The sequence below is a fragment of the Nerophis ophidion genome, linkage group LG14 (genome assembly GCF_033978795.1).
Source record: "Nerophis ophidion isolate RoL-2023_Sa linkage group LG14, RoL_Noph_v1.0, whole genome shotgun sequence".
In the NCBI taxonomy this organism is placed as follows: Eukaryota; Metazoa; Chordata; class Actinopteri; order Syngnathiformes; family Syngnathidae; genus Nerophis; species Nerophis ophidion.
In genome coordinates this window covers 52684559-52703839 of record NC_084624.1, presented here as the reverse complement: position 1 = coordinate 52703839, position 19281 = coordinate 52684559, and the positions used below count along the sequence as shown (strand labels likewise).

The window sequence follows — 19281 nt, the reverse complement described above, 5'->3', positions numbered from 1 at the left end:
AAGAGGTTTTAAATTAATTAGCGCCCCGGCGGCAATTCAAGGAAATACGGTAATCTCACAAAAATACAAAGTAGAATCTTTTTGAAGCTAGCTGAGCTGAAGTCATTCTTGTGTGATGCTGATTTTTAACACATTGGAATTGGAGGTTCTACTGTAATTTGTGATGACTTGTGTGGAAGGATGTTCAAGAAATGTTGCAACCATTCAACTGAAGTGTGAGATTGATCAATTAGCGTTAGTAGTTTATTTTTAAAGCTAACAGACAGCAGATGTTTTACTTCAAACTAAGGAGCAATAAATCCTGCTGAAAGATGAAGCAAAATAAGCTTTTTGATCAATCTTAAGCCCTTGAAGAGCATGTCTTAAAGTTGTCCTGTGATGTGTCCAAGCAGAAAGTTGTTGCTTCTTCTTCTCGTACACAAAACTTTTTCAAAGTGCGATGGATCCTTTGGGGCCAAACAACTCGGAGCAGGCTGCGACAACTAAGGAGAGGAGCATCATCAGCGGAGACAACCTGCAGTTTGGGAAATTGCGGCGCCATGCTCGCTCGTCCCAGCCAGAGAAGACGGAAGACGAGTGCTTGAGCTCCTCTGTGGAGATGTGCCCGAGTCCCGGCCTCCAGGCTCTCTCGTCCTCCCCCAGGAGCCCCAACACCAAACACTGGAACGTCCACCCCAAGCGCCCCCAGCAGGAGGGCGCCAATGTCCCGACGGTGAAGTCGTCCGGCACGCCTCACCGGCGCTATAGCAGGGGCCGCTATCGCACCTCGTCTGAGACGGAGAAGGGCGGCAGAGGCAGCAGGGAGCCCAAGGCCAGGAAGAGGGGCGTCTCTGGGAGCGAGAAGTAGGGCGCTCGAGGAATGGCGGAGATGTGATGTCTACTTTGTCTGTCTTGCTTTGACTTTGTTACCTTAAAGCTGGACAGTGAAGGTGAAACTGTTAAATGTGGCTCAGTTTAGTGATTTCAAAGCCTTTTTCCTGCTAATCCTGCTGACCAAACATGTGGCTGCTTCTTCATTATGTTGTGAATGTTGATGTAGACATTGATATATATATATATCTGTGTTTCAACAACGTAGCAAGAAAAAACGCAATTTTGTATTGGACCTCTGCAAGTGTTCCAATTGAAGTGTCCAGTAGTCCTGAGTGGTAACTTGAGGTTTGCTCCTCAGCGCCAACATGAGTGGACTGCAGTGTTTGGCCTCAGAGAAAGTCTGGTTTGACAAGCAGCGCTACGATGAGGCCGAGAAGAACTTCTACGAAGGCGTGAACGGACCTGCTACCAAGTCACAGGTGATGCTTTAACTTGCACACTTTGACCCCTGAAAGGTCACGCTGCCCCCTGTTGCATCATCATGGCGCACGCGTGTCGTTTAGAAGCCAGGGAGCTCAGGTGACTGCCCTGGAGATAAATACAATCGATATCATGACTCGCTTTACTTATACTGTCTTAGAAATGAGAGAGGACTTTGTTGTCGTTTTACAGTCAAATATGCCACAGCTTAATACGATCAGAATGTCTTCCTGCTGCTGTCTAAATGTGCTTCTACCAGGTACAAGTCACTAGGTTATGCATTGTGTGAGTAGCAGGACCTACAGCAGGGGTCACCAACACCAGGTCGCCCTTAAGGACCAGATGAGTCGCCCGCTGGCCCGTTCTAAAAATAGCTCAAATAGCAGCACTTACCAGTGAGCTGCCTCTATTTTTTAAATTGTATTTATTTACTAGCAAGCTGGTCTGGCTTTGCTCGACATTTTTAATTCTAAGAGAGACAAAACTCAAATAGAATTTGAAAATCCAAGAAAATATTTTAAAGACTTGGTCTTCACTTGTTTAAATAAATTCATTTATATTTTTATTTTGCTTCTTATAACTTTCAGAAAGACAATTTTTGAGAAAAAAATACAACCTTAAAAATGATTTTAGGATTTTTAAACACATATTCCTTCCTCTTTTTTCCGGACAATCTAAATCAATGTTCAAGTAAATTTATTTTTTTTATTGTAAAGAATAATAAATAAATATTATAATTTAATTCTTCATTTTAGCTTCTGTTTTTTCGACGAAGAATATTTGTGAAATATTTTATCAAACTTATTATGATCAAAATTTAAAAAAAATTATTCTGGCAAATCTAGAAAAATCTGTAGAATCAAATTTAAATATTATTTCAAAGTCTTTTGAATTTCTTTTAAAATGTTTGTTCTGGAAAATCTAGAAGAAATAATGATTTGTCTTTGTTAGAAATATAGCTTGGTCCAATTTGTTATATATTCTAACAAAGTGCAGATCGGACTTTAACCTATTTAAAACATGTCATCAACATTCTGAAATCAATCTTAATCAGGAACAATTACTAATGATGTTCCATAAATTATTTTTTGAATTTTTTCAAAATGATTCAAATCAGCTAGTTTTTCTCCATTTTTTTTCGGTTAAATTTTGAATTTTAAAGAGTCGAAATTGAAGATAAACCAGGTTCCAAAATTAAATTTTCTTTTTTTTTTTGTAATTCCTCCTCTTTTAAACCGTTCAATTAAGTGTTTTTTTCATCATTTATTCTCTACGAAAAACCTTCCGTAAAAGGAAAAAAAATGTACGACGGAATGACGGACAGAAATACCCATTTTTTTAATATATATAGATTTATTTATTAAAGGTAAATTGAGCAAATTGGCTATTTCTGGCAATTTATTTAAGTGTGTATCAAACTGGTAGCCCTTCGCATTAATCAGTACCCAAGAAGTAGCTCTTGGTTTCAAAAAGGTTGGTGACCCCTGACCTACAGTGAGGATACAAGCATATAACAACTAATACTATTTATTAAGTAAACAAGCCAGTTATTCAACAAACTGAAGAGTGTCCTTTAGTCACCAAATGTGAGCTGTGGAAAAATAGCTGCTGTTGGGCGTAGTAAACATTGGCATTAACATGTCCGGCTGTAGACAACCTCCTGGTGTAGTTTGTAACTCCCCCAGATGGCTGTAGCTGCTCTCTGAATATCACATCTTTAAAATGTTGCTATTCGGCTGTTTGTGTGAAAGACGTGTGTTGCAATACTTTTGACTTTTTAAAGGGGAACTGCACTTTTTTGGAATGTCGATTATCCTTCACAATTCTTTTTTGAGACAACACACATTTCTCTCATTAATGGATTCTAAAATAGAAACAACACTGGTACAAGACGATTAACGATGTAGCTAAAAGGAGTCATCTATTCCGTAGAGTTGGATGATAGTGGCAAAAATACTAATTGCGGATATTTTTTTAATATATTGTAATCACAATAACTACATGATTATTCATTATTTTGAAAACGTTTGTATTTATATTACCACCAAAACTCAACTATGGATATAGTTAAAACGGATACAATTTAGTAACATATAGACCACTACAAGTAAAATAATACCAGTAATAGCACATTTAAGTAACAATAGCAATATAATAAACGATAAAATAAAGTTTTTCCGTTTTGTTTATTTAGTTTTTTGTCCTTTACACTTACTTTGCCACCATGAAGTGTGTGCCTTTTTGGTCAAATAAAATTGAATAAAATGTTTGATTCAATTACAAAAATGCTCACATTTTTTGGTGCAATAGTGTTGGAGAATTTTGACCAGTATTTTAGGTCAAAGCATAATAATTGTGTGAATGCACGCTTTAACTACATTTTAATGTACTTTTTTTGAAATCTGTATTTTGTTAGTGCAGTTATTATTGTGGGGGGAGTGTGATGTGCTTTTGTTCTCAGCCTGACGAGTACAGAGGCGACTCACTTAAGGTGTTTGAAAAAACAAAACGTTCATGTTGATGATGGCGTTCACAACAACTCAAGCAGATTAGATGTGTTGTTGGTGTATAGATTGTGCTTTTATTTCCATGCCGAGTGGCCCTCTCTATATTTAGTTTAGGGCAGGGCGGTTGAACGTAGCGGGGCTTCCTCGTATTGGAGTTGAAGGTTGCGCCCCGCCACTGCATTTTTATTACCACCACACCTTGAAAAAAAGGTTGTTTTTTACTTAACCAAATTAAAGTAATTGTAGCTCCCAAAAAGAAATCGCAGAAAGTCCAACACTATTTTTAACTCATTACCAATCTTACCACAAACGTCTCATGAGTCCGCACACACGGACGGTGTGTTCGTTACGTGGAAAAAAACTAACATCCAATCAAATCAAAACCACACGGACATAAAACATTAATATTAGCTGGTTGTTAAAGTATGGTTTTAATATATATATATATTAGGGATGCACCGATTAATCGGGAACCGAATATATTCGGCCGAATATGGCAAAAAAAAGCCACATTCGGCCTTCGGTGGAATGAGTTAAAAACAAGGCCGAATAGTGGCGTGTGACGCAATTTTTTGACGCAGTGACGCAATCAACCAACGTGCAGTGACGTTGGGATATGTTGTGTACCTGTATAAGTGTATGAGGTTACATGCACACACTTATTGAGATTTAGTGGGGCCTCTGTTTACCTTATTAGCCTGTTGTGTAGGCTACCTGTATAAGTGTATGAGGTTACAAGCACACACTTATTGAGATTTAGTGGGGCCTCTGTTTACATTATTAGCCTGTTGTGTAGGCTACCTGTATAGGTGTATGAGGTTACAAGCACACACTTATTGAGATTTACTTGAGCCTTCTGTTTACATTATTAGCCTGTTGTGTAGGCTACCTGTATAAGTGTATGAGGTTACAAGCACACACTTAATTGAGATTTAGTGGGGCCTCTGTTTACATTATTAGCCTGTTGTGTAGGCTACCTGTATAAGTGTATGAGGTTACAAGCACACACTTATTGAGATTTAATGGGGCCTCTGTTTACATTATTAGCCTGTTGTGTAGGCTACCTGTATAAGTGTATGAGGTTACAAGCACACACTTAATTGAGATTTACTTGAGCCTTCTGTTTACATTATTAGCCTGTTGTGTAGGCTACCTGTATAAGTGTATGAGGTTACAAGCACACACTTATTGAGATTTAGTGGGGCCTCTGTTTACATTATTAGCCTGTTGTGTAGGCTACCTGTATAGGTGTATGAGGTTACAAGCACACACTTAATTGAGATTTATTTGAGCCTTCTGTTTACATTATTAGCATATCTAGTGTGGCTAAGCAAACTTTTGTTGTGGGTTTATCCACTTTAATGCACTTTTTTGGGGGGGGAATGCATGTTTTTTTTGAAGGCCTAATATAGATAAATGATAAATGGGTTGTACTTGTATAGCGCTTTTCTACCTTCAAGGTACTCAAAGCGCTTTGACACTACTTCCACATTTACCCACACATTCACACACTGATGGAGGGAGCTGCCATGCAAGGCGCCAACCAGCACACATCAGGAGCAAGGGTGAAGTGTCTTGCTCAGGACACAACGGACGTGACGAGGTTGGTTCTAGGTGGGATTTGAACCAGTGACCCTCGGGTTGCGCACGGCCACTCTCCCACTGCGCCACGCCGTCCCCAGATGAAAAACTTAGTGCTTTTTTTGAAAAGCAAAGGCTACTGGAATATTAAAAAAATGTCAATATTCAATAAAAAATTACTTTATTTGGAAAAAAATGTCTAAATATTTTTCTAGGCTATTTATGCAATATAAAAAAATTGTGAAAAACTGCATTCATTATTCGGTATTGGGTATTCGGTCTTCGGCCAAGCGTTTAAATTTTATTCGGCTTCGGCCACAAATTTTCATTTATATATATATATATATATATATATATATATATATATATATTAGGGATGCACCGAAATGAAAATTTGTATATATATATATATATCCTATTATGAATGCAGCTAAGAAAGACTCTCGCGACCCCAAAAGGGACAAGCGGTAGAAAATGGATGGATGGATACACTATTGATAAGTGATATAACAAAAACTTGAGCACCGAAAAAAGACTTTGATCACCGAAAACCGCGTTAATCAAACCAGATGTAAGCAAATGTGTCTGTGTCTGTGTAAATATATATATATATATATATATATATATATATATATATACTTTTTTTTTGTCAGGGAAACGAGTACATTGTAGAACACCACCAGAAGAAGATCCTAGATTTGTTGCTAGCTTTTTGCAGTCATTAAGGGTCTGTAAACACTTTAAAAAAATCTCAACAACGTACTTTTTACAAAAAGCAGCAACAATTGAAAGTATGGCAAAACAATAAAAAAATGTTCATAATAATGAATAACAGATTAGTTTTAAATGTATGTAGAAGGGGTGTAACGGTACCCAAATGTTCGGAACGTACCTCGGTTTAGAGGTCACGGTTCGGTTCATTTTCGGTACAGTAAGAAAACAACAAAATATACATTTTATGGTTATTTATTTACCAAATTTGTAAACAATGGCATAACATACATATACACACAGGGTCCATTGCCAGGGTTATTGTGGTCAACATGTATGAAATAAAAAACTAAATAAGATAAGGCTCAGAATGGTATCTTAACGAACCCTTTCTACATATAAAGTGCTTTTTTTGATTGATTGATTGAGACTTTTATTGGCCTGGCTAACTTGGCAGTAAGAGGATATATGGGCTCATTGTTCCTCCACCATAGAAGTTGGTCAAAATCTACTTTTTATTGCAATATGGACTTAAATCTGCTGCTATAAAAACATTTGTTATTGCTTTAGCCCTGCCTGACTCGCCGAGGAGAGGCTGCTTGAATGCGGTGGTGACGCTTCAAATGGGTTAGCATGTGTTATTAGAGTAGCGTATGTGTGTGTGGCCCTTTTAATATGTGACGCCAGTGAGTGTGTGGGCGAGCGAGGTGTGGGAGCTTAACGTGAGTGCGGGAGTGGCTGGTGTTTTGTTGGATTGGCTGTGGGCAAGACCTCAATAAAGCCACGATTTGCAATTAATCGCCGGACTCTTCATGTACCCTGGAGTCCGGAGCTGTGGAAACCCCCACTGCTGGGTGTTGCCCCCGAGAATAAATCAGCCCTGGAGAAGTGTCTCCACTGCGCTCCTCGACTACGGAAGCAGGAAAAGTGCAACACATGTTTGACGTGTTGTCAGAAGCAGCTGCTGAACAATATCGGTAAACCTCCGTCCTTCATTGTTGTATCACGCAGCCAAAGTGTTCCCAAACGGGAGATGTTAACGAGGCAGGAGGGTCTTCCAGCTCTGGCTTTTACACATTGTCCTAGCCCGGTCGCTGCTAGCATGTGTACATCCGAACTGAACCGAAACCCCCGTACCGAAACGGTCCAATACAAATACACCCCTAGTATGTATGCAAGTATTGAGCCGTTTTAAAGACTATATTTATAAATTCCTCTTGTCATGTCATGTCACATTTGAAATTTCTCTTTACTTTAAGCGTTAAAATGTAGGAATAAAGATTGTTTTTCTTTAACATTCTCTTCCGTCCTTCCATCGCCTACCTTTTTTGAAGGTGAAAAGTGGCGGGCAGCAGGCCAAAGGGCGCCCACAAAAGCGCCAGCACAGAAACGTAAGTGTGTGTTGTTGGAAGTGTGTGTGTTGTGACGCTGCTTTGAAGTCCTGAAGATGCCTTCCATGCTTGATCACACACATGCAGTTTTTTTAATTGTGCTGCCTTTTTGGTTTTTGCTGCATCATCATCATCATCACTATCAAAAGAGGTTGATTTGTTGCTTATTAATTATGCACATTATTGTATTTTACTGCATTGCACTAATTATGTTGATGCTTTGTAATTGTAGTTGAGATCTCAACATGAAAGTTTTTCTATTGACAAACTAAAAGATGAATACAACTGATTCATTTAACGTTTAAAAAGCAATTGTGTTGTATTTGAAAAGAGGAATATCTTTGTCATCAGTTGAGCTCTGAAGTACGATCACAAAAATAATCAAAATAAGCCTGCAAGACCAATTGACTGAAACATCAGTGTGCTCATGAAATTAAAGCATGCTAATCTACTCTTTAAATGACATAACAGGACTTTTTTTTTTTTCCCCCTGGCTAATATTTAGTCTCCTTCCACAGTCGTCTTCACAAGCTGCTGGAGACCAGGAGCTGATTGTACGCATGAAGAGCCTGGAGCTGGAGAACCAGACTTTGCACAAAGGTGGCACATTTAAACAAGTACTGTGATGATTGACATCTACATTTAAAACACTTCCTTGTGCGCTAGATACCTTTTTTTTTTTTTTTTTTAACTTAGTGTCTGCAAGACTGGAGGATTTTTTTTACATTGCTAATGAAACCACGGGAAGATCAAAATGTGTGGTTTAAAAACACAGTTAAATATAGTACCGTCATTTCCGGACTATAAGCCCATCCATCCATCATCTTCCGCTTATCCGAGGTCGGGTCGCGGGGGCAGCAGCCTAAGCAGGGAAGCCCAGACTTCCCTATCTCCAGCCACTTCGTCTAGCTCTTCCCGGGGGATCCCGAGGCGTTCCCAGGCCGGGAGTCATAGTCTTCCCAACGTGTCCTGGGTCTTCCCCGTGGCCTCCTACCAGCTGGACGTGCCCTAAACACATCCCTAGGGAGGCGTTCGGGTGGCATCCTGACCAGATGCCCGAACCACCTCATCTGGCTCCTCTCGATGTGGAGGAGCAGCGGCTTTACGTTGAGTTCCTCCCGGATGGCAGAGCTTCTCACCCTATCTCTAAGGGAGAGACCTGGAAACTCATTTGGGCCGCTTGTACCCGTGATCTTATCCTTTCGGTCATGACCCAAAGCTCATGACCAAAGGTGAGGATGGGAACGTAGATCGACCGGTAAATTGAGAGCTTTGCCTTCCGGCTCAGCTCCTTCTTCACCACAACGGATCGATAGAACGTCCGCATTACTGAAGACGCCGCACCGATCCGCCTGTCGATCTCACGATCCACTCTTCCCTCACTCGTGAACAAGACTCCTAGGTACTTGAACTCCTCCACTTGGGGCAGGGTCTCCTCCCCAACCCGGAGATGGCACTCCACCCTTTTCCGGGCGAGAACCATGGACTCGGACTTGGAGGTGCTGATTCTCATTCCGGTCGCTTCACACTCTGCTGCGAACCGATCTAGTGAGAGCTGAAGATCCCGGTCAGATGAAGCCATCAGGACCACATCATCTGCAGAAAGCAGAGACCTAATCCCGTGGCCACCAAACCGGAACCCCTCAATGCCTTGACTGCGCCTAGAAATTCTGTCTATAAGCCTATAAGTTGATGGCTTATAGGCTGACTATAAGCCGCACCAGCTAAATTTAGGGGAAAATACAGATTGCTCCATATATAAGCCGCGCCCGACTATAAGCCGCAGGCGTTTTGATGTGTAATTACCGTAGTATATAGGGGTTCATGCTACCATGGAAGGGATTGTCGGGACAGAGATGACTGTTTGGGAACGCAAACATTTATTAACAAATCTTTCAATCATTCAATCAAACTTTCACATCTTTGACACGGCGAACAGCATTCGTGCAGAGTACAAATAATACAACGGTGCAAAGTAATACAAAGTCCTCGCCTGTAACACGGCAGTAAAAGTGCAGTCCCGCGGCCGTTTACGTTACCTCTAAAATCTTCAATATTCATTTCTTTGGCGGTTGTTTGGGCTTTCAGTCGGATCTGCACGGTGGGAACACCCCGGCCGTCTGCTCTGTGTGTTCACCCAGTCCTCAAAGTTTTCAAGTTCCGGCCATCCGCTTTTATCACCTCTGAAGGATTTTTTGGTCTTTTTGCATTGAATCGGTTCTTTATTCTGCCGTCTCCAACATCTCACCATTGATTCATTGATGTCAAGGGTATGTGCAGCAGCTCTATTTCCTTCTTTGACAGCCAGATCGATTGCCATCCATTTTCTACCGCTTATTCCCTTTTGGTGTTGCGGGGGGCGCTGGCGCCTATCTCAGTTGCCTTTAACTTAAAAGCAGCATCATATGCACTTCTCTGTTTTCCATATTGAGGCTGTTTGCATGAACACTTCCTTCGCGCAAACTGTCGCTGACGCTCTCCTACTCTTTGTGTTGCTCTCGTTACCTGGCGCTGTCACGCTAAATTTCTTCCCCCCCCCAAAAAAAACCTTCCCCCCCATTTACTTCCGGGGTCATGATTAATACAGACGTTTTGTCAACGCTATATTATAAAAATTTGAGGCTATATTATAAAAATACAGACGTTTTGTTAACGCTATATTATAAAAAATGGAAAAAAAATTATAAAAACAATTTCACGGTGGCAGAGGGGTTAGTGCGTCTGCCTCACAATACGAAGGTCCTGCAGTCCTGGGTTCAAATCCAGGCTCGGGTTCTTTCTGTGTGGAGTTTGCATGTTCTCCCCGTGAATGCGTGGGTTCCCTCCGGGTACTCCGGCTTCCTCCCACTTCCAAAGACATGCACCTGGGGATAGGCCCCTCCCACTTCCAAAGACATGCACCTGGGGATAGGTTGATTGGCAACACTAAATGGTCCCTAGTGTGTGAATGTTGTATGTCTATCTGTGTTGGCCCTGCGATGAGGTGGCGATATGTCCAGGATGTACCCCGCCTTCCGCCCGATTGTAGCTGAGATAGGCGCCAGCGACCCCGAAAGGGAATAAGCGGTAGAAAATGGATGGATGGAATTTACAAACACAAGCTATGGGATGAGGCATTTACTTCCGGGGTCACGTTTCCTCTTACGTCATCCCATAGCTTGTGTTTGTAAATATATATTTTTTTTATTTTTTATAACATAGCGTCTGTATTAATCATGACCACGGAAGTAAATGGGGGGGAAGGTTTTTGTAGGGGGGAAGAAATTTGGCGTGACAGCGCCAGATGTCTGTCTCAGTCTCGCGCATCTTCGGTAGTGCGCGCCCCTGGTTACCGTAAGCCGCACTGTTTTATAAGCCGCAGGGACCAGAAAGAGGGGAAAAAAGTAGCGGCTTATAGTCCGGAAATTACGGTATACCGTATTTTTCCGACTATAAGTCGCAGTTTTTTTCGTAGTTTGGCCGGGGGTACGACTTATACTCTGGAGCGACTTATGTGTGAAATTAACACATTACCGTAAAATATCAAATAGTATTATTTATCTCATTCGCGGAAGAGACGCAGAAAATGTCAGCAATCGTCACACACACGTCAACCAATAAGAATTTGGCGAGGGAGGGTCATGGCAGAAGTGCATTGTGGGTCATGCAATGCTAACTGCTATATGCTACTGCCGTAGCTATTAAAAAGGATCATTTTATCGTTGGCGGTAACTTATAAAAAGTGGGAAGGACTGAACGAAAATGGCACCGAAAAGGAGATCATGTAGTGCAGATTACAAGCTGGACGTAGTGAAATATGCAGCAGAAAAGGACAAGAGGAAGCGCCACATACCTTTGGAGTTGGCAGAGTTGTTTAGAAGAGACATCGAGGAAGAAGATTTCATGGGATTTAAGGATTAGGAGTGACGGATTGTTTGGTAAAGGTATAGCATGTTCTATATGTTATAGTTATTTGAATGACTTTTACTATAATATGTTACGTTAACATACCAGTTGGTTATTTATGCCTCATATAACCTACACTTATTCAGCCTGTTCTTCACTATTCTTTATTTATTTTAAATTGCCTTTAAAATGTCTATTCTTGCTGTTGGATTTTATCAAATAAATTTCCCCCAAAAATGCGAATTTTACTCCAGTGCGACGTATGTTTTTTTTCCTTCTTTATTATGCGTTTTCGGCATGTGCGACGTATACTCCGGAGCGACTTATAATCCGAAAAATACGGTACTTTGAAGAAGACTATCGGCATCATTTTGTTTTTCAGTCTAGTTGGCATTTTTTTTACAGGATTTCTCCCAACATTCATTACTCGAAAGACACAAATCAACATAGGTTCCCTTTTAGACTTTATTTAGTTTTTAATGTTGGCTTGATTGAAGCTAACTGCTTGTGTGTGTCAGTGGTGGGGGACATGAGGGCTGCCCTGCAGAAACTGGAGTCCAGAGTGGTCCAGTTGGAGAAGACCAACATACCTGCAGCCAAGGTAGAAGGCGGCGAGTCCCGCGTCGACACACCTGCCACCACTTATTCCTGATTTTTCCGCAAGGTGGCGCCGGTCCAAGCTGCTCCTGCCGAAAAGGTGGCGGTGCAAGAGGATGACGATGATGACGACATTGACTTGTTCGGCAGTGACGAGGAAGATGAAGAGACGGCTCGTCTGAAGCAGGAACGCGTGGAGGCGTACGCCGCCAAGAAAGCCAAGAAGCCCGCCTTGATCGCCAAGTCTTCCATCTTGTTGGACGTCAAGCCCGTAAGTCCCACAGCTTTACTAATCACAAGCAACGTTGTCGCTGATTTCGGTTTTGTCCTCTCAGTGGGACGATGAGACGGACATGTCCAAGCTGGAGGAGTGTGTGCGCTCGGTGCAGGTGGATGGGCTCCTGTGGGGCGCCTCCAAACTGGTGCCGGTAGGTTACGGCATCAAGAAGCTGCAGATCAACTGCGTGGTGGAGGACGACAAAGTGGGGACGGACATCTTGGAGGAGGAGATTACCAAGTTTGAGGACTTGGTGAGTATAAGTCATTCCAAACTGGTTTTATTCCTTTGGAAAGAAAGTGCAAAGCTAAAGAGGTTTTGCTCACTCTTCCAGGTCCAGAGTGTGGATATTGCTGCCTTCAATAAGATCTGAACAAAGTGCTGCTTGGTGGAACATGAAAAGATGTCATTAAATATACAAATACTTGACAATATTCTCCCCTTATTTGGCCACAATATTGGGTACTAGGGGTGTAACGGTACGTGTATTTGTATGGAACCGTTTCGGTACTTGGGGTTCGGTACGGGGGTGTATCGAACGAGTTTCTAAGCTAATGTTTTAACAAGCTGCTTTGCTTCTTCTGCCTCTGTCTCAGCACCCAGCATTGTCCCACCCACACAACCATCTGATTGGTTACATACAAAGCAATAACAGCCAATCAGCAGTGCGTATTCAGAGTGCATGTAGTAGATGCTTCAGCGTCGAGCAGATTGGTGTTTAGCAAGTGAGCATACGGGAGCGTACTCTCCCTTAATTATAAGAAACACCTCCCAGTCAACTACTACTAACATCACTATAAGCCCGTTGAGCTTCTAGAAACTTAAACTGCAGCTCAGCTCGCTCGCAGTTCTGGCTTGAGGTGAAGGCTAATTAGCTTTTAGCGTAATGTTAGCTCGTTTTTGTGCGTGTGTGCATGTCAGGGGCAGCAAAGCCCTGTCTGTCTGTTATTTGACTTGAACTCCATGGTGTTCATGGATGAATAGTCTCTCCTATTGCTGTTGTACTATTTTTTTCAGCTATAGTTACATGAATCATTAGTAATGTAGCAGCCTAGTTTTGATTGGCAGGGTCCCTGCTATCACATGTTGACAAAAATATAACATTTACATAATAAAAATCAACTACAGGCTTCCCAAATGCTGTAATAAATTAAGCAGCTTGAGTTGACCTGAAACTGTTTAATGTTGCACTTTTTATATGTTTTGTCATTTTATTTAATCTGAGCAACAATTTGAGGCAGTTTAATGTGGATTAACATGGGCAGAATTATTATAGTGTTCCTAATGTTAAAAGGATAAAGCCATTGTTTACAAATTTGGTAAATAGATAACCAAAAAATGTATATTTTGTTTTCTTACTGTACCGAACCATGACCTCTAAACCGAGGTACGTACCGAACCAACATTTTTGTGTACCGTCACACCCCAATTAGGTACACTTGGGTTAACGAGGACAACTCTAATTTGACATAGCCATGAGTCTCTACAGGGAGCAGAGCTTCAAAGAAGATCCTAAACCCACCCAGAATCCAGGATAGACGGGCTGGTTGAACGTGGTCTGGACGCTGTGAAGAAGCACCATGCTGTCACTCACGCTGTAGAAGGACAAGACCCCGCCTCTAAAGTTCAGATACACTCCTATCCTGTTTCCGCCGGGTTTGGCCACACCCACGCTGTGCTTGTCGTGTCGAAATGTGCACCCGCCTTGTGTGCAGTCCAGGCTCCAGGATTTAGAATTGTGGCCCAGTTTGCTGTCGCTGCCACTGCCGCTTCTGCCCATGCTCCTGTAGCACACGCCCACCGAGGCCCCGCCCTTTCCCGCCCACTCCACCTCCCAGTAGCAGCGGCCCGCCATGCCCGCCCGACACAGGACCTGAGCCCAGCTGCTGAAGCGGTCAGGGTTTGGGGGGTACGGCTGGGGCTCGGAGCGTGTGGTCGCCATCCTGTGGTCCTCGGACAAACTGAGGTATGGGTTGGCCGTGTTTGGGTCCAGCGCCAAGTCCTGCGCGTCTGAACACAGTTTGACACGTAAGCAACAACACACTTTCACAACACAACCTCTTACTCACAGTGGAGAAATTCTTCTCTGCTCTTTGGTTCCGAGTCATGCAGGATATGAGGATCAATGGTTACTATGACGACAGAAAGAAATATGAGTTCATGAGTAAATCCAACTAAAGAAAACTTGTGGCATAAAGCACTGTTTCTTTACCGTAGTTGGGCCGCTAAAACAGTATTAAAGTGTAGCACGCTAAAGAATCAGATAGTCCAACAGTCTTACTTTACAAACCGCGTTTCCATACGAGTTGGGAAATTGTGTTAGATGTAAATATAAACAGAATACAATGATTTGCAAATCCTTTTCAAGCCATATTCAGTTGAATATGCTACAAAGACAACATATTTGATGTTCAAACTGATAAACTTTTTTTTTTTGCACATCATTAAACTTAGAATTTGATGCCAGCAACAAGTGACAAATAAGTTGGGATAGGTGGCAATAAATACTGATAAAGTTGAGGAATGCTCATCAAACACTTATTTGGAACATCCCACAGGTGTGCAGGCTAATTGGGAACAGGTGGGTGCCATGATTGGGTATAAAAACAGCTTCCCAAAAAATGCTCAGTCTTTCACAAAGGATGGGGCGAGGTACACCCCTTTCTTCAAAACTGCGTGAGCAAATAGTCAAACAGTTTAAGAACAACCTTTCTCAAAGTGCAATTGCAGGAAATTTAGGGATTACAACATCTACGCTCCATAATATCAAAATATTCAGAGAATCTGGAAAAATCACTCCACTTAAGCGGCATGGCCGGAAACCAACATTGAATGACCGCGACCTTCGATCCCTCAGACAGCACTGTATCAAAAACCGACATCAATCTCCAAAGGATATCACCACATGGGCTCAGGAACACTTCAGAAAACCACCGTCACTAAAAACAGTTTGTCGCTACATCTGTAAGTGCAAGTTAAAGCTCTACTATGCAAAGCAAAAGCTATTTATCAACAACATCCAGAAACGCCGCCGGCTTTTCTGGGCCCGAGATCATCTAAGTTGGACTGATGCAAAGTGGAAAAGTGTTCTGTGGTCTGACGAGTCCACATTTCAAATTTTTGTGTGAAATATTCGACATTGTGTCATCCGGACCAAAGGAGAAGTGAACCATCCAGACTGTTATCGACGTAAAGTTCAAAAGCCAGCATGTGTGATGGTATGGGGGTGCATTAGTGCCCAAGGCATGGGTAACTTACACATCTGTGAAGGCACCATTAATGCTGAAAGGTACATACAGGTTTTGGAACAACATATGCTGCCATCTAAGCGCCATCTTTTTCACGGATGCCCCTGCTTATTTCAGCAAGACAATGCCAAGCCACATTCAGCACGTGTTACAACAGCGTGGCTTTGTTGTAAAAGAGTGCAGGGACTTTCCTGGCCCGCCTGCAGTCCAGACATGTCTCCCATGGAAAATGTGTGGTGCATTATGAAGCGTAAAATACGACAGCAGAGACCCCGGACTGTTGAACGACTGAAGCTCTACATAAAAAAAGAATGGGAAAGAATTCCACTTTCAAAGCTTCAACAATTAGTTTCCTCAGTTCCCAAACGTTTATTGAGTGTTGTTAAAAGAAAAGGTGATGTAACACAGTGGTGAACATGCCCTTTCCCAACTACTTTGGCACGTGTTGCAACCATGAAATTTTGAGTTAATTATTTGCAAAAAAAAAAAAATAACGTTTATGACTTTGAACATCAAATATGTTGTCTTTGTAGCATATTCAACTGAATATGGGTTGAAAAGGATTTGCAAATCATTGTATTCTGTTTATATTTACATCTAACACAATTTCCCAACTAATATGGAAACGGGGTTTGTATAAACTGTAATCTTTAAAAAAATAAACTCTGCCTTTTTTTTATTTTAATGTTGGTACTTACGGTGGTATAAAAAGAACCACTGCTCTAAAAGGCCAACCAAAATGTTCTGTTTAGTGACTAATAAAAATATCAGACATTTCGAGCTAAAGTCATAGTTTAAGTGCAAAAATTAAGACTAAAGTGTTTGACAGTTAACATTGAATTAATAATAGTTATTTGTTAGCACTTCATAATGTACATTATATTTTTAGTCCCTTTTGCACTTTGATTAGTACTTCATTTTCTAATTAAGCCTTGATGCTCTTTGATTAAACACAGTTCCATATCATTGTTAAAGGCCTGCTGAAATGTGATTTCCCTATTTAAACGGGGATAGCAGGTCCATTCTATGTGTCATACTTGATCATTTCGCGATATTGACATATTTTTGCTGAAAGGATTTAGTAGAGAACATCCACGATAGTTTGCAACTTTTGGTCGCTAATAAAAAAGCCTTGCATGTACCGGAAGTAGCAGACGATGTGCGCGTGACGTCACGGGTTGTGGAGCTCCTCACATCTGAACATTGTTTACAATCATGGCCACCAGCAGCGAGAGCGATTCGGATCAAGAAAGCGACGATTTCCCCATTGATTTGAGCGCGAATGAAAGATTCGTGGATGAGGAAAGTGAGAGTGAAGGACTAGAAAGAAAAGAAAAAAAAACTAGATGACAGAGCGATTCAGATGTTATTAGACAAATTTACTAGGATAATTCTGGAAAATCCCTAATCTTCTTGTGTTTTAGTGTGATCATATGGTCATACCTGTACAACCTGAAGGTCGGCCCTGCACCTTTCTTCAGCACCAGTCGACGGGTGGTGGCGATGCCCATCTCTGCCCTTCGCAAGGGACCCTCTTCGAAACACGATCTTTCGAAATGATCGCTGCATAATACACTGTACTTTGTGTGTGTGGTCCAATCCAACCGTGTTCGCTTGACCGCTCTGTTCCATAGTAAAGCTTCACCGTCATCTTTCGGGTATGTAAACAATGAAACACCGGCTGTGTTTGTGTTGCTAAAGGCGGCCCCAATACACCGCTTCCCACCTACAGCTTTCTTCTTTGACGTCTCCATTATTCATTGAACAAATTGCAAAAGATTCAGCAACACAGACGACTTATAGCTGGGAACGATGCTTGAACAAAATGTCCTCTACAATGCGTGACGTCACGTGCACGCGTCATCATACCGCGACGTTTTAGCATGATACTTACGCGCGAAATTTAAAATTGCAATTTAGTAAACTAAAAAGGCCGTATTGGCTTGTGTTGCAATGTTAATATTTCATCATTGATATATAAACTATCAGACTGCGTGGTCGGTAGTAGTGGGTTTCAGTAGGCCTTTAAGCTGTAAGGTTGCAGTGTCACTCTACTAAAGTCAACTTAGATGCTGATACCTTTGATCTTTTCCGGGGGATTTGGATTGCTGGTTTCCTTCAGTGAAGACACTGAAAATAAAGACACATGTAAGCATTATTATTTTTACAATAAGTCCATTGGAGACACATGTAAGCATTATGATTGAAGAATAAGTCCAGTGGCGTCTTGCTTGCCTTTGTCAGAGATCCTGTTGAACTCTCGCTGCAGACTTTCTTCCAGACTGTCCCTCAGCTCCGCCAAACCTCCTTTCATGCTTTTGTACATCAGGTATGGAAATGTGTCCATGTTGGGAATCTGCACCTTCTTGGTCGGGAAGTGAAGAACTCTGCACTTCTGCAAGGACGAGCAGAGCAAATTGGAAGAAAACAAAGCCGGGACTGGCTGAAGAAAACCCTCCCGCTCACCTGAAGGAAGTGGAGGTGGTCGTCCAGCCGGGAGAGCTTCTCAAGCTCCGCCTCTCCTCTCCTCACCTCCATCATCTCCCTCTCCACCTTCTCCAGGAGATGCTGGGTGTGAGCGAGGGCTGCTTGCTCGTGGCCAAGGATCATCTCCTTCACGTCACCCCTCTGCTTCTCCATGGCGCGGATGAGCTTGGAGAATATTCTCTCACTTTCCTCCACCGCCGCCTCAGTGGTGTGCTGCGGGAGATCAACTTTGTGTGTGGTGAGTGAATATCTTAATTAACACTTTGCTTTCAATTGCCTTCATTTGAAGTACCTTTCTTTGCAAATTAACCTGATGCTTGATTGATTGATTGATACTTTTATTAGTAGATTGCACAGTTCAGTACATATTCCGTACAATTGACCACTAAATGGTAACACCCCAATACGTTTTTCAACTTGTTTAAGTCGGGGTCCACGTTAATCAATTCATGGTAACTGATGCTGATGACTTAGTTGTAGCAGCAAAAGGCTGAGTGCAATACTGGAGTTAGACGATGTAAGAGATAGGAACTTAGCCGCTGATGGAGCTTTTAATACTCTTGTGATAATGAATGGAGGAGTTCAAGTACCTAGGAGTCTTGTTCACGAGTGAGGGAAGAGTGGATCGTGAGATCGACAGGCGGATCGGTGCGGCGTCTTCAGTAATGCGGACGTTGTATCGATCCGTTGTGGTGAAGAAGGAGCTGAGCCGGAAGGCAAAGCTCTCAATTTACCGGCCGATCTACGTTCCCATCCTCACCTATGGTCATGAGCTTTGGGTCATGACCGAAAGGATAAGATCACGGGTACAAGCGGCCCAAATGAGTTTCCAGGTCTCTCCCTTAGAGATAGGGTGAGAAGCTCTGCCATCCGGGAGGAACTCAAAGTAAAGCCGCTGCTCCTCCACATGGAGAGGAGCCAGATGAGGCGGCTCAGGCATCTGGTCAGGATGCCACCCGAACGCCTCCCGAGGGAGGTGTTTAGGGCACGTCCAACCGGTAGGAGGCCACGGGGAAGACCCAGGACACGTTGGGAGGACTATGTCTCCCGGCTGGCCTGGGAACGCCTCGGGATCCCCCGGGAAGAGCTAGACGAAGTGGCTGGGGAGAGGGAAGTCTGGGCTTCCCTGCTTAGGCTGCTGCCCCCGCGACCCGACCTCGGATAAGCGGAAGAAGATGGATGGATGGGTGATAATGAATGATGACACATTACAGCTGTGTCTGCAAATCTGACTCAATGCAAGGTAGTGTCTTTGCCTCCAATGGTGACAAAGTTAGTTTGTTACATCCAACAACACGACACAT

At 42.4% G+C, this 19281-nt stretch overlaps 2 protein-coding genes across 3 annotated transcripts in view; one reads left to right on the top strand and one right to left on the bottom strand.

Moving 5' to 3' along the window:
* The first annotated feature begins 296 nt into the window (after positions 1-296).
* LOC133568852 (elongation factor 1-delta-like) lies at positions 297-12674 on the top strand. Its single transcript, XM_061921029.1, has 8 exons — positions 297-843; positions 1172-1292; positions 7427-7483; positions 8002-8083; positions 11887-11969; positions 12033-12236; positions 12301-12495; positions 12577-12674. Exons 1-8 carry the CDS (start codon positions 440-442, stop codon positions 12613-12615), a joined length of 1185 nt encoding a protein of 394 aa, XP_061777013.1. The 5' UTR covers positions 297-439; the 3' UTR covers positions 12616-12674.
* LOC133568854 (tripartite motif-containing protein 16-like) overlaps positions 11816-19281 on the bottom strand; it is a 30243-nt gene continuing 22777 nt past the window's right edge. Inside the window, exons 2-6 of one of the 2 annotated variants that reach the window (XM_061921031.1) lie at positions 17957-18204; positions 17726-17885; positions 17570-17620; positions 14312-14374; positions 11816-14252 (exon numbers count right to left, since the gene is read on the bottom strand). In XM_061921031.1, coding sequence (XP_061777015.1) covers positions 13726-14252; positions 14312-14374; positions 17570-17620; positions 17726-17885; positions 17957-18130 — 975 coding nt within the window. In that variant the 5' untranslated portion in view covers positions 18131-18204 and the 3' untranslated portion in view covers positions 11816-13725. Of the gene's footprint in view, positions 14253-14311; positions 14375-17569; positions 17621-17725; positions 18205-19281 lie in introns of those variants that run through there. The other variant, XM_061921030.1, reaches the window with a different exon arrangement.